We start from the raw sequence: 14,989 nt of genomic DNA, 5'->3' as shown, positions 1-14,989 counted from the left end.
TCCAGACTCTGCTCTGCTGCTGCCTGAAGTTGCCCAGAGCCAGCCATGAGGGCTGGAGGGGCAGGGAAGGCAGTGAGGGTGGGAGAGGGCAGAGGGGTGCAGACCTGGAGCTGAGGACACTGGGAAAATGGCAGTCCTGCCCTCCTTTTACAGGTGGGGAAACTGAGGATCAGAGAAGGGATGAGACTTGCCTGAAGTCATAGATCAAGGAAGAGTCAGAGCTGAGAGGTCCTGCCTGTCAGACAGGCTGCCTGTCTGGATGGACAGGGTCGACCCCACAGATGGGGTGTTTGCAGGCCCCGCCCACTCCCAGCAGGTCATACCCAAATGGGGGTTCTCTGGGCCCCTCAATTCACCCTCCTCACTCCTGACTGAGCTCCCTCCAGCAGGTCCTTCCCCAGGACCCTGAGGGCTCAGGGTGCTCTCCCTGCCCCTCTGAGCAGACAACACCTGAAACACGACCCCCTCCCCAAATGAAGATATGAGCAAGGTCGGGGGTATTGGCTGGATTGATCATGTTTCATTCCAATGTTTGACAGGATGTGCTTAATATTTTGAAGAAAAAAAAAAGCTAAAGAAAGTGGATTGTGTTTTCTTGTTTTCCAAGATTGGATTATTTTCCTAATGAAAATTAGTTTAGAAAGAAAATAAAAGATACACTGGAATAGAATCCTGAAGGGTTTCACACTTGGCGACACCCCTTACTGTTAGATTACACACTTATGTCAGCTGGCTAACTATGTTAAGTGAGACTGAATATACTTTTGGATTTGCAAGGCGTAAGAAAAACACTTGAAAACCAAAAGAGCAAGACTATTCGACTAATTGTGTTCTCTGTGTTGCTGTGATGTTCCTTCTACATTTACCTCCGAAGCAGCAGCTCTGGGTCTGTGCACCCTTTTCACATCTGTATTTTCACTGCGATTTGAAGTAATTCAGCCTGGAATTAACTAAGTAATTCAACCTCAGTGAGAGGACAGGCCCAAGTCACTGTTCCTTCACCCACATGCCAATTGTGTTCCTTTACTGACCTCACTTCTCAGGGAAAAATGAGATGAAATTAGTGGAAGTGAGAGACAAAATGTATGGTGAAGAGAACACCCTTCTCCTACACAGATCAGAGTGAATTAGACTAAAGATTTGTGACAACAACCGTCTCGCTCCGTGTCAGGTTGCCACGGCAGTCTGTCCTGAAAAACCAGGAGCTTCCCAGACAAGAGACAGACTGACCCAAGCATGACCTGTCTTCAGATCCCTGACACTTAAAGTCAAACAAAGGATCAAGCCCCCGTTCTGCTCTTGCTGTGTAACTCAGGAACGTCACTTAATGTATCCATGCCTCAGTTTCCTCATCTATAAAATGGGACTACTACTGATACTCAACCTACTAGCGTAGTGAGAGGATTTAATGTGTTGATCCTTGAACCATGTAGTATTCTCTCAATCAGAGGGAGGTGATATTCCTGTTGTTTGTTAGACTTAGTTGGTGGTGGACAGATTGGGTGGGGAGAACAGACTTCTGGGAGAGATTCTAGCTCGTGCAAGGAACAACTTTTTACCTCCTTTCTTTCTTTCCTTATTCCCTCTCTTTCTTACTTAAATTTACTTTTTTAGTGAAGTGTAGCATATATGGTAAAGCAGATATGTCTTAAAAGGACAGCTCAGTGGATTTATACATGTATACACCTGTGTAATCCCCACCAAGATCAAGACAGAATGCATCCAGCAGCCCAGCAGGCTTCCTCATGCCCCTTCCCAATCAATACCCTCCTAATGCAGTCACGTCCTGCTTTCTGTCACCATAGATGAGTTTTGCCTGTTCTTAAGCTTCAGATCAATGGAATCACATGCATGTGCTCTTTTATGTCTGGCTTTTTTTGCTCAACATTATGTGTGTGCACCAATTATCTATAACTGTGTAACAAATTACCCCCCAAAATTTAGCAGCTGAAAACGATCAACATGGAGCAGACTGCCCATATTCAAATCCTGGTCTGCACCTGCCTAGCTCTGTGATTCAGTGGGAATTTCTTAATACCTCTGTTCTTCATGTCTGTAAGATGAAAGGTACAACAATAGTACATATTCCATAGGTTCCTAGTTAGTATATGTAAGGTGCTTATGACATACAACTAGAGGCCCGGTGCACGAAATTCGTGCACGGGGGTGGGGGGAGGTCTCCTCAGCCCGGCCTGCAACGACGCAAGCATTCCGCACCAGGCCTGGCCAGAGGCCCTCTGCGGCTGGGTGCGAAACGCTTGTCTCATTGCCACGGCAACGAAGCAAGCATTCTGTCAGGCTGCTCACTCTGTCCGCTCTCAGCAGCCGCCCCCCACCCCCACCCCGGGACTGGGGGACTCTGGCGGGGCTGAGAGGACTGGGTGCTGCATCTTTGTGACAGAGTGATGGTTAATTGGCATATTACCCTTTTATTAGATAGGATAATTACTAACTAACAAGTATTTGAAAAATAAGTAAGAACCATAGTTTTAGTCCTAACCTCATCCCCAATGGCCTCTTCTCTCATCTATGAGATGATCGAGGCCTTCTGGTCTCAGAGTCCCTGGAGAAAAGGGGACAGCCTGAGAATGAAGCAAGTACAAAGTTTGTTAAGATGAATACATGTTTTCTATTTTACTCCGTAATGTAAAAATAGTGGTTTTGGTCCAAGATTAACATGCCAGGAAGATTGGCCACAATTATCTAAAAGAATCCTGTATCTTCTCTCTCTCTCTCTCTCTCTCTCTCTCTCTCACTCTCTCTTTCACACACACACACACAGACACACACACACACACACAGACAGACATCTGCGTGTGTCTCAGGGATAGCAGATGCTAGTTTGAGAATGTGGGCCTACAGGGTCCTCTGAAGTCCTTCCAGCCCCGGGTTAAGGCCAAGCCTTGGCTCCGTCATTAAGCAGAGGGAGCACAGTCCAGCTCCCATCTATACGTGGGCTCCGTTCACTCATCTCTGAGACGGGGTGCTAGTTCCTGCCTGCCCGGCCCTCCTCCCCAGGATGTAGGGAGGTTGGATGGGGGCAGTCTGCACTGGGGTGCTCTGTACTCTGAACTGAGTGACCTGAAGTGCCAGCTTTATAGAAGCAGCCCTGGCAGCCCCTCCAGTCAGGGAGGACCTGCGCTTCTGCGCTCTCTCAGACTAGCCCACCATGAGTTTGTGAGTTTGCGCAGTGCTCTCCCAGCAAGTGCCCTCAAGGGGAGGCTAGACTTCCAGCTCAAAAGAGGGGAGGGGAGGAGGAGTGTGGGGTGAGATGGGCTGCCAGGCCAAGCCAGCCAGAGCGCAGGGCTGGTCTGAGTTCTCTGAGGACAGGCCAGAGCTCTTCCCAGCCCTTTCAGGAGCCTTGCCAGACAGTCTGGTGGAATTTCACCAATGGCCCTCTGCTTCTCTGCTTGCCCTAATCAGCGTCTCAGCCCCATCTGAACCCAGACGAGCTCTGGTGAACTCAGAATAACCTGGGAGGAGTTCTCCGTCAAGATTTCAACCACGGTTCCATGCTTGTCTCTTTGGATGCTGGGCTGATGTATCTTCTCAACCCTCCTATGCATCGAGCCTATTCCTGTTTTCTCCATTCAATTCAATCCTGTGACCTTGACCTTGACCTAGAGATCCTGGGTCCTGTGTGCTATCCCAGGGCTCACAGTCTAGGTCAGCACCTCCACAAGAACTTTCTGTGATGATGGAAATGCTCCGTATCTGCAGGACCAACATGGTAGCCAGTGGCTATTGCACACTTGACATGTGGCTAGTGCAACTGAGGAACTGAATTTTAAATTTTATTTAATTTTAATTATTTAAATTTGTAGTTTAATAAACAGTCCAATTTTAAAATGGGCAGAATATCTGAATAGACTTTTTTCCAAAGAAGACATACAGATGGCTAATGGGTACATGAAAAGATGCTCAAAATCACTAATCATCAGGGAAATACATATCAAAACCATAATGAGATATTGCTGCACACCTGGTAGAATGGCTATCATCAAAATGACAAGAAATGCCATGGGTTGGCAAGGATATGGAGAAAAAGGAACCCTTGTGTACTGTTGGTAGGAATGTAAATTGATGCAGCCACTATGGAAAACAGCATGGAGATTCCTGAAAAAAATATAAAACTACCATATGATCCAGCAATCCCACTTCTGAGAAAACACAAACACTAATTCAAAAAGATAGTGTGTACCCTCGTGTTCACTGCAATTGACAATACCAACACATGGAAGCAACCTAAGTGCACACCAATGGATGAATGGATAAAAAAGATTGTGTGTGTGTGTGTGTGTGTATATACACAATGAAATATTATTCAATCATAAAAAAGAATGAAATCTTGCCATTTGCAACAACATAGATGGACCTTAAGAGCCTTATGTTAAGTGAATAAGTCAGACAAAGACAAATACCATATGAGCTCACCTATATGTGAAATCTAAAAACAAAACACAACCAAGCTCATAGATACAGAGAAAAGATTGGTAGTTGCCAGGGATGGGGGTCGAGTGGGTGAAATGGGCGAAGGGGATCAAAAAGTGAAAACTTCACCTGCCAGCATGGCTCAGTGGTTGAGCATCGACGAATGAACCGGGAGGTCATGGTTCGATTCCCAGTCAGGGCACGTGCCCAGGTTTCAGGCTCTATCCCCAGTAGGGAGAGGCAGCCAATGAATGATTTGCTCTCACCATTGATGTTTTTCTCTCTCCCTTCCTCTCTGAAATCAATAAAAAAGTATTTTTTAAAAAGTGAAAACTTCTAGCTATAAAATAAATAAGTCATAGAGGTGTAATGGACCGCAGGGCTTATATTATTAGAGTTAATAATACTACATTGCACATTCGAAAGTTTCTAAGAGTAAATCTTAAAGGATTTTCCCTTTCTTTCATCTTTGTCAGATGACCACTATAGCTTTGGGGGTAAGGGACATAACAGGCTGTAGGAAGTGACTCTGGCATTCCCAACCCCCTGTGTGACTTTGGGCAAATCCTTTTCCCTCTCTCAGCCTCAGTTTCTTCCTTTGTAAATTGCAGATGAGTCTAAATGACTGATTATCAAACCTGGCTGTACATTGGAATCACCTGAGGAGTGTGAAAAGCCATGTACACCTGAGCCTCACTCCCAGTGATCCTGGATTAATTAGTATGGGCAACAGCCCGGGCAGCAGGATTTTTACATTTCTTGGGACTAGATGATTTGAATGTCCTTCTGCTCAGTCCTAGGATGCTGCTGTGGGCCAGTGGAAAGATCTATCGTAGGTGTCCAGTGGCCTGGGTTCAAATCCCAGCTCATTTCCTCCTGGCTGTACTTTCACCTGCTCCAGACTTCCATTTCCTGCTCTGGGAGGTGGGGATAAAATCCCCCGCCCACCACTCAGGGTTTCTGGTGGGTAGAGAAGGGATAGGTGCCTTGCAAATGGAATGATTGGTGACTATTATTCTTTCTTGACCAAAGAGCCAGCCCCTGGGCAACAAAGTGGAAATGGAGATCGTGAGCATGTTGGAAAAAAACACAACGCTCCTGAAATTCGGCTACCACTTTACCCAGCAGGGGCCCCGGCTGCGGGCCTCCAACGCCATGATGAGCAACAACGACCTAGGTGAGTAAAATTGTGCTCCCTCCCCACCTGTCCTGGGGGGAGTTTTCATGGATAACTTTCCCAGGGGGTCCCCTTGGTGAGCCTGACTCCGACTTTCACGTTGGTTTCATTCGTTTTGTGTGTTTGTGCCTTGTCTCCTCGCTGGGCTGTGAGCAGCCTGTGTCAGGGAGCCGAGGCTGGGCCCTCTCCTCCCCGCAGCAAAGCTCAGCTCAGCTCAGCTCAGCTCAGCCCAGGGCAGGCCCAGAGGGCACCCTCAGTGCATTAGCTCCTGAAATGAAACTCGGAAGAACACAGGCTCACCGGGAGTCTCCTCTTCCGAACACCCTTCTCCGAACTCAAGGATTCTGTCCAGGTCACGGTCTGGCTCCAGCCCCAGGTCCCACAGCCCCCAACCGGCACTATTACCAAAGCCCCAAGCCTAGGAGACTTCTCTTTGTTTTTAAGATAAGAGTTGAAAATGTTGACTTCATAGTAAACAGGTTACAGTAATTGAATCTCAGTTAAAGGTATAGTTTTTCTGTTCTTAAAAGCAAATGTCACAGTCTTTCTTGTGAGCAAACACCCAATAAGTCAGTTGAATGAAAAGTGACATCAACCACTGACTTTTCCAGATGCCAGTTGTTCCCAAGCTCTGTGTGTAGTTACTTATGTGTCTTCCTGCTGGCTGTTAAAAGAACTTGATATAGTGTCCCAAAAAGAGTGGGTCTGATAAGGCTATAGGAAAAGTGGAGGAAAAAACAACCAAGAAAAGGAGTAGGCCTAATACGTTAATATATTTGATTATTATATTTAGCCATGAGTTTGCTGGAGACAAGGCAGGAAGAAGAAAATCCAAATTATGTTATTCTTATTACAGACGAGACAGAAGCATGATGAGTTTTAAAAAAAAGAAAAAGAAAGTTGCTTTCTGAGATTGAATTATGAAATATGTTTTCTAAAGGGCAATGTATTCAGTGAGTTTTTTCATCAAATTCAAACCTGCTTTACATGTGGCTTTTGTTGCTTGTTTTGTTTTTAACACTCGGTGAAATACAAAGAGCCTAGTTCTAAAGCACATGGCGATGAACCTGAGGCGAGGTTAGTGCCTGGAGAGGAGTGTGTAGGTGAGTGTGCACAAGGCAGGCACTCGCAGAACCTCTGCCTAGATAACCTCAGAGCCACACACACTGCAGATCGAGTGAGCCAATTCAACAAACACCGGTCAAAGCCCTATCGGCCCCTGGGTGTTGAAGATGCAGGTTCTTGCTCTTAAAGATATCACAGCCCAGAGGCTACTTGCCACTTTTTCTAGAGCTGCAGGTCCAGGAAAGTCCATAAAGCAAACAAAAAAATGCAGCCAGTGTCCCGGTTTATCTGAAGTGCCCTGATTGGAAATAAAATAAGAACTAACACTAGTAACTAAGAATTGCGATTATGATGGTGCCACAGAGTTGACAGCTACCCTGAACTGTTGGCCCAGCGGTGAGCTGGCTTCAGGAGCACTGCAAGCCTTCCGTTCTGTTGTGCTATGCAATAGCCTCCTGTTTCCCCTCCCAGCCTAGGCTGAGCTTCCTGTGTGCCCCCCGGTGCCTCTCTCAGGGCTAATCCAGCTCAGGTCTTCCAGTAGCAAGATGGTCTGGAGGTCTTTTTTTTCTTTTCTGGGAAGGAAGGTTCCAGATGACTAGAGATCAGAGTTGCTGCAGGGAAGGTGGGGTAGTGGGTGGGGGTGGGGTGAGACACCAAAATCAGCTGGAGGTGTAATGAAATGCCCTGAAGGACACTCCCAGTCCTGAGAGTCTGTGATTCCAAAATCCAGGCCCAACTCCTAGCACCAGGGATCTCGAGGTTGTGGCAGGACCGGAGAGTGCCTGAGCTGGAAGGACTTCAGGCCCATCCCTCCTTTTCCCTGCGGAGAAAGTGAAGCCTGGGTCAGGCTGCCCTTCCAGGCCCGTGGTCACACCCGTGGTTAGTGAGCGTGTGCTCGGTGACGTAAGGGGCAACAGAAACACTAGTTCCCTGACTCAGGAACCTTTATACCTTTTAGGGGAGTGATGTGCCTAAAAATTCAAGCATGCCTGCATACTGTATCCGAGTAAAATGAGGACATGATTTGTGAGGACAAAGGCCAGTTAAACAAAGCATCCTGGTTGGGGTGGGCCTTCAGCCAGCCTGGAAAGGAAGAGAGAGGTTGTGGGGGAGGTCAGGAGGCGTTCCTGATGGGGTGCTAGCCCAGGCAAAGGCGAGGTGGTAGGGCCCAGTGTGCAGAACAGGAGAGACGAAAAACCTAAGAGGACTGAGGAACTAGTATGGGGAGTTAGACCTAGAACCGAAAATAGGACGCCCTAACTGGTTTGGCTCAGCGGATAGAGCATCGGCCTACGGACTCAAGGCTTCCAGGTTCGATTCCGGTCAAGGGCATGTACCTTGGTTGCGGACACATACCCAGTAGCGAGTGTGCAGGAGGCAGCTGATCGATGTTTCTCTCTCATTGATGTTTCTAACTCCCTATCCCTCTCCCTTCCTCTCTGTAAAAAATCAATAAAATATATTTTAAAAAAAGAAAATAGGAACTCACAGAGAAGGGAGGAAGGGCGTTTTAAGCAGAGGGAACGACATGGGCAAAGGCAGGATGATCGGCAGGTATGCGAGGTGTTCACAAGGAATGGGACTCAGTACATGTGGGGAGGCTGTGAGCCAAAGGCCTTTAATGCCAACCTGAGGAGTTTGGTGATGAAAGCAGGTGGGAAGCGGGACTGTGGCAGTTTCCTGGGCAGGAGTGACAGGTGATAAACGTGGGCCTCTGGGTTACCCCGGAGACTGTGCAGCTTTCCCCTCGGGGTCTCCCACAGGAGGAACCAGAGCAGCATCGGTTCGGCGATTACACACAGCAGGCAGAGCGCTAGCTGGTGATGTAGGATTTCTAGCTTTAAAAGCAAATTTGCGGCCATCTGCTAATTTTGGTAAAAGAAATGCTTCTGATTCTGACAGTGCATCAGAAAAAGGGAAATCGTTCTTTAAAAAGGATTCTGTGAAAGGGAAATCCTTTCTTTCCAGCACAGTCCCTCATTTCGCCCGTGATGCTCCGACGAAGCAGACAGGCTTCTGTGTTTTCCAGCTGAATATTTTTATCATAAAATATTCCTGTGGGCCGCGCCCAGCCACTGTGGTTGTGAGCAGTGTCTGAGCCCCTCCGGTCTCCTCTCGCTGTGACCTGCTCTGTGCCGGCTCCCGGCTCCCAGCTCCCGGCTCCCGGCCTATGGCTTGGGCAGGTGGGCTCCTCCTGGGGGGATATCAGTCCCCAAGGCCATGGGTCAGCCAGAGCCCCTGCAGACAGGCAGCCCGCCTGGGACCCTTCCCACCCTGTGTTCTGTGGGAGAGAGCAGGGACCTGGGCATGGCGGCATCTGGGAGGAGCCGCGGATCCCCCGCTATGTTTTCCCATGGTGATCTCAGATGAGTCCTATCTCCACACTGTTCATAGCTCAGACCTAGGCTAAGCCTGGCTGTCAGGTCCTGTAAATCTGCTGTTGAAGTTCTCTCTACTTAATTAAATCTGAATTGCAGCCTCCAAGTTAAGACAGTTGTGTGTGTGTGTGGGACGAGGAGGGAGGGGAGGCGGGGGTGGGGGGGGAAGGCTGAGGTCAGGGGAGGGTGTAACATGTTTTAAACCAGAAAACATCCCTTCCTAGAAACGTCGCTCTTTTACCGTATTCTCAAGAAAGACCTTTCTAACGAGCACCCCTGGCACAGCACACCCCAAATCATCGTCTTCCCCTAAAGCAGTGGTTCTCAACCTTGGCTGCACATTAGAATCATCTGGGAATCTTTTTAAAATCCTGATTTCTGGGCCTCATGCTCAGGAGATTCTGTTTCTTTGTTATTAATGTTGTGGCCTCACCCCATAACAAAGAAACAGAATTTCCGGAGGATGAGGCCCAGAAATCAGGATTTTAAAAAGATTCCCAGGCGATTCTAATGTGCAGCCAAGGTTGAGAACCCCAGCCAGTCACCTCCTCGCCTCAGAAAAGGCACTACTTTCCTCGCAGCCACATAAGAAATCTGGGCCTCTCTCTGTGCACAGCCCCACCCCAGCCAGTCACCTCCTCGCCAGCCCTATCGGCTGCCTCATGTCAAGTCCTCATCACACTTACCTGGTCCTCCGGGGCTGCATCGGGCACAGTGCCCATCCCGAGCCTTGTCCTGTCAGGATTCCTTCGGGCTCTGCTTAGACCCCTTTCTGGGCTCCCACTGCTCTCAGCCTAAACTCCCTGACATGGCTCACAAGTCCCTTAACAACGTAGTTGATACTTAAAGGTGCCCGCTGTGTGCCAGGCACTGCTGTGCACACTCCCATCTTACTCCCACAGGCTGCCAGCAACCAGCTGAGGCAGGTGCTATTATTACCGCCATTCTGTGCTAAGGAAAGGAGGCCTAGAGAGTAGTAAGGTTACCCACAGTGGGCAGAAGTGGGCTTCGAACTGGCAGTCCAGCCCTTGAACCTGTGCTCTCCACCTCCTCTCTGGGTGAGGCCCTGCCAGACTCATCTCTTGACACCCCTGATGAGCCATCCTCTTGCCATATTAGTACCAACCATTCCAGGTAGCTAGAATGTCTGAGTGACCCAATCAAAAGCATCCCTATAGAGGGCTTTTACTCCTAATGTTCCTGCTCCCTTCCCACCATCTACCCCTTTATCCTGTAAGATTCAGCAGAATGTCACCTGCCCATCCTCAGAAGATCTGACCACTTCGTGCATTGTGCCTCATACTTGATAGAGACCTGCCAGGGTACCTGTAATAGTTTATCAGACTTACTGTTGGTATATCTTGGTCCCCTGTTAAGCAATATCTTTAGTTCTGATTCTTGTGCTTGGGACGCAGTAGCACTCAGTAAGTGCTGTTGTGTATATAAATGCGTGTAAAAGCTCCCCAAAGACGTGATGGAGGTGTCCAAGGCTGGCGGGCAGTGATGGAGGGAGCTCAAGCCACCACGGAGATTGGTCCGGATGACTCAAGATTCCTTCGGGCTCTGATAAACGAGTCTCTTGATGTTGCAATGATAAGCAACACAGAGCAGTTTGCTTTAATGGAAGTAAAAAGCAGATTGAATGGAAGGTGGATATTGGGAGACCCGGCTTCTACTCCCAGTTCTGTCACTTATTCTCGTGACTTGGAGCATGTTATTCCCTCTCTTGGCCTCAATTTCCTTAAAATGGGGGGAAAGAATATTGAGTAAGTGGGTGCCTCCCCTTCTCCTCACCCAGTCCCTGCGACATCAGTGCAGGGGAACTTAGGACAGACCCAGCCCAGTGTACGCAGTGAGGGCATGTAGCGGGGAAGGAAACACGGGAGGCATCCCTTTCTCTACCCTGAGCTTGGGCTGGGGACCAGGTTCCAGTCCTGACTCTGCCACCAGCTTTCAGGATCCTGGCTCTTTCCTTGTCCAGGGGAATGGAGCTAATGTCCTGTGAGAACCAGATGAGCTGTGGATATGTAAAACCCACATGGAGGGCTCGGGTGGTACTGAGAGAGGCGCTGGACTGAGGCACAAGCCTTGGTTCTCTCTCTGCCCTTCTTCCCTCGTCCATAATATGGAAATGGTAACAACACTGACATTCCAGAATTGTGGAGGGGCTGCCATGAGGTGTTGCATGCAAAAGAGGTGTAAAGAGGCTGCCCTGCTGGGCATGCTTGCACAGGTAACATGGACATGCCTAAAGGTCTGTTCACGTAACCAGGGGTGGGGAACCTTTTTTCTGCCAAGGGCCATTTGGATATTTATGACATCATTTGAGGGCCATACAGAATTATCAACTTAAAAATCAGCCTGCTATACTTGGTCAAACATTTAATTAACTCATCCCTAATGCCTTGGCAGGGCCAGATCAAATGATTTCATGGGCTTTATACGGCCCATGGGCCAGATGTTCCCCACCCCTGAATCATAACCCTTTGGTCACCTCAGGTGAACCTCTTCCACTCTTAGGGTTGTTTCTCCACATCCAACCCCAAGCTGTTGGACATTCTGATAGTTCAGTGTTTTCTCATCAGGAGATTGCCCATTGATTTGCATTTATTATTCTCCAGATGGGGACGAAGGGGTGTGCAGGAGCTCAGGCACCAACTGAACTCTGGGCCCCATACTGGGTGCCCTGTGCCCCACGCCCCACCCCCAGTTCCCAGCCACGACCCGAGTACCGCACCTTCCTAGGTGGTTCTGCTATATAGGCTCCATGTTTGCACAAGCTGATTTGGTTCATGTTGCAGCTCGTATTCATCCATCTGTTGGCTGCAGGTCTACCGGCTCGGCTCGGGAACTGGAAGACATCTAAGTATAGACAGACCTTTTTCCTCTGCTTCCTGTCTGCCACACCAGCAGCCCCCTGACGGCCACCTTCCAGCTCTACAGACTTCTTCCTCTCGTGGCTGATCTAGCTTGCTGCTTGGTCTTCATCTGCAGACACTTAATTCATTTCAGAACACTCTCCCTTGTTACAACCAAGGGAACCCCGTTCCCTGTCCCGTGGTCCTATAAGCTAATGCCTCCAGCCTGCAACCTCCTGGCTAGTGTTTTCTTCTTTCTTCTTTATGGCTTTTAACTACTTTGTTCTGTGATTGCGTTTAAGCTTATGTTTTGCGTCTGGGAAAATGTCAGGGTTAACCCTGAGGGGACAGATAATGCAGGGGAATCTTAGTGTAGACACTGTTGTTTACATAGGCAGGAGGGAGGCCAGGAACTCTGAGAAAGCCAAGGGAAACGTATCCAGCAGTTAAGACCCTAGTCTTACTAAGAAGACTGACTTAACTCATCTGAAGTGGACTAAGGATCTTCGCTGCAGGGCCTCTGTACGTAAAGTTAAAGCAGTGGAGCTGGATAAAGGCATTTTATACCTGTAGGTCAGCGACTTAGAAGTAATTTATGAATGAGTCTACATGACCACAGACCCTCATCGGTGAACGCTGACAAGTGGGAGGGCCGTTACACAACCACACATATGTACCCTTTAGAAACAACTGGCTTCAGACTCTGCTAACCAAAGCGTTAGCGAGAAGCTCACAGCGCTTTCTGAGCCACAGAGGTGGTTCCTGGTGCACAGGGACAACTGGCTTACATCTCATCTCCCTTCCTTTCCAGTGAGGAAGAGGAGGCTCGCAGACTTGACTGGGCCCATCATTCCCAAGTGCCGGAGTGGAGTGTAGTGTGTGGCGGTGACCACGCCTCTGAACTGGACACGTTCTACTGGTAATCTGTGCTCTGCAGTGGAAGCCAGAAGGCAGAATGTCGGCACAAACCCTTTTGTGGTTCAGTTCTTTATGCACAAAGGTTTTAGGATAACTAGTGGTTACAGTTGAAATTTTATAAATTATGGTTAATGTGAAGTTTTTCTTTAGTCACAGAAGTTCAGTCTGGTTATTGTTTAAAAACTAAGAAGCCCCTGGACCGGCAGATCTTCCTGAAGATGACGTTACAGCAGCAGTGACTTACCTGAGAGCCTGGTTTTGGTGGCCTTGCTATATGGCGTTTCAGGTGTATTGACTATGCTTGATGCACGAACAAACAGCACACCCTTCCGCACGGTGTAGAAGCATTATACAATACTTTATTACAAACTTGATCTTAGCTATTTAGCCAGCAGAACAGGTTTTTTATTAACCCTTCTTTAAATTGAAGAACCTCAAGATTAAAGTTGCCAAATTGATTGATGGATCAAGAACACAATTTTCCCCCTCAAGAAAGACAGAAAGACTAAAGCCACTGAGCTCTGCCAGGAATCAAAGAACACGAGATTCCTTTTGCTGGATATGAGGAAATTCCAAGTTTCAAAAACCATCCTGTCTTTACCAATCCCAGGCAACAAACAGCTCCTGGAATGTTCTTTATGGCATCTGGGGTTTATTTACAATTTAACACCGGAGTCAGAAAGAATTTTTTCCTTTATTGAATGCTAACCTTATGATGGATATGAAAACCTGTGGCCAAATACTTGAAAACACCTTTCTATATTGCACAGTGCGCTAATGGCTTACTTGAAGTCAAATGTTAGAGGGATAAATTTCCAGTCTATGCTGACAGACTTGCAACTACCTGTGGCAGCACTTACTAGACACGTCACTGCTAATCTTAATTAAAAAGTTAAGCCTCTGAAGGCCAACAGGGAAGACCCAGATAGTAAAGAATTAGGAAACCCTGGCCAAACTATCCCAAGATGATGATTCTGAAAACGTAATTTTGGTATCTCTGCTGCATCCTTTTAACATCATGGCACTTCTTGGGATCCAGCAAAAATGTGAAGCCACAATGCCCTTGTGCCTTTTAACATACCACAGTGCCAGTCGAGCTAGTATTTCTGTTGCTTGGGAAGTTACATTCAATGAGTGATAGGACAAATCTCCTGATAAAGGCCAGGCCAAAGAGCTGACGAGCAGACTGCTGCAGAGCACTGAGCAGAGAGGCTTTTGACGAGAAAGGAAAAGTCTTGCACACTGAACTGTAATGCCGTGGACGGTGCAGGGTAACCGGAGGTGGAGCCACCTCTGTGGAAGAGTGTCTACAAGGCTGCAGACGGGCCCAGGAGTGGCACCACCGGCTTCTCCTTGAAACACAATTGCAGCTGTATTCTGCATCACTGGAAACTGCAATGTAACATTAAATCTGTTGGTCTATGAATGACTGCGTATGTGTTTCTTGGGACCTGTGTGACAGGGACACGCACTGACAAGGCCGGGAAACCACGGCAGTGCTGGATGACCTCACTCAGAATGTCTTGTATCCCAAGGCACTTGTGTAAAAACTGCCCATATGTGTCATCAAGCTAATCTGAATCCCTCAAAGAAAATACTTAACACTTGGAGTGGGGGAAACGAGTTAAGTCGGCTCGCGTGAATTGCGCGTACTCCGCGGGAGCCGTCTTTAACTCAGTTCATATAGATTTGCGGTGGAGTGCGGGAAACGTGTAAACTCGGGCCGATTGTAACTGCGTATTACCAAATATTTGTTTGTAATCCACCCTTTTGGTGGATGGAACAAAACCAAAAGACAGAGCCATCTTATATTTTGGCGGGAAATTCACCCCACACCGGAGTGTTAAAAGCAAAGTGTGGTGGATACTCGGGAAAACAGAGACTATTAGGGGAAAATCTCTGTTAAAAACCAAATCAATAAAAAATGAAGGTGAGCCAAATCTTTATAACCATCTGTTCCATCAGTCAAGCTGTTGGTTTAGACCAGAAGGTGGCAATTTTTTCTGTAAAGGACCAGGTAATAAATATAGGTTTTGCAGGCCATAACTTTTCTGTTGTAAATACTTAATTCTGTCTTAAATCATATGTAAAAAAAAAATGGGTGTGGTTATTCCAATGAAGCTTTATTTACAAAAGCAAGAGGTGGGCCAAATGCCGTAGTT

At 47.7% G+C, this 14,989-nt stretch overlaps 1 protein-coding gene across 1 annotated transcript in view; it reads left to right on the top strand.

Annotated features, from left to right (window-relative positions):
• The window catches only part of TMOD1 (tropomodulin 1), a 59,945-nt gene extending 45,692 nt beyond the window's left edge, over positions 1-14,253 (top strand). The window contains exons 8-9 of the mRNA XM_023760384.1: positions 5,464-5,608; positions 12,721-14,253. Coding sequence (XP_023616152.1) covers positions 5,464-5,608; positions 12,721-12,785 — 210 coding nt within the window. The 3' untranslated portion in view covers positions 12,786-14,253. The remainder of the gene's footprint in view (positions 1-5,463; positions 5,609-12,720) is intronic.
• Positions 14,254-14,989: the final 736 nt, after the last annotated feature.

The sequence above is a fragment of the Myotis lucifugus genome, unplaced genomic scaffold (assembly GCF_000147115.1).
Source record: "Myotis lucifugus unplaced genomic scaffold, Myoluc2.0 scaffold_180, whole genome shotgun sequence".
Classification (NCBI taxonomy): domain Eukaryota; kingdom Metazoa; phylum Chordata; class Mammalia; order Chiroptera; family Vespertilionidae; genus Myotis; species Myotis lucifugus.
This window is presented reverse-complemented; position numbering and strand designations above follow the sequence as displayed.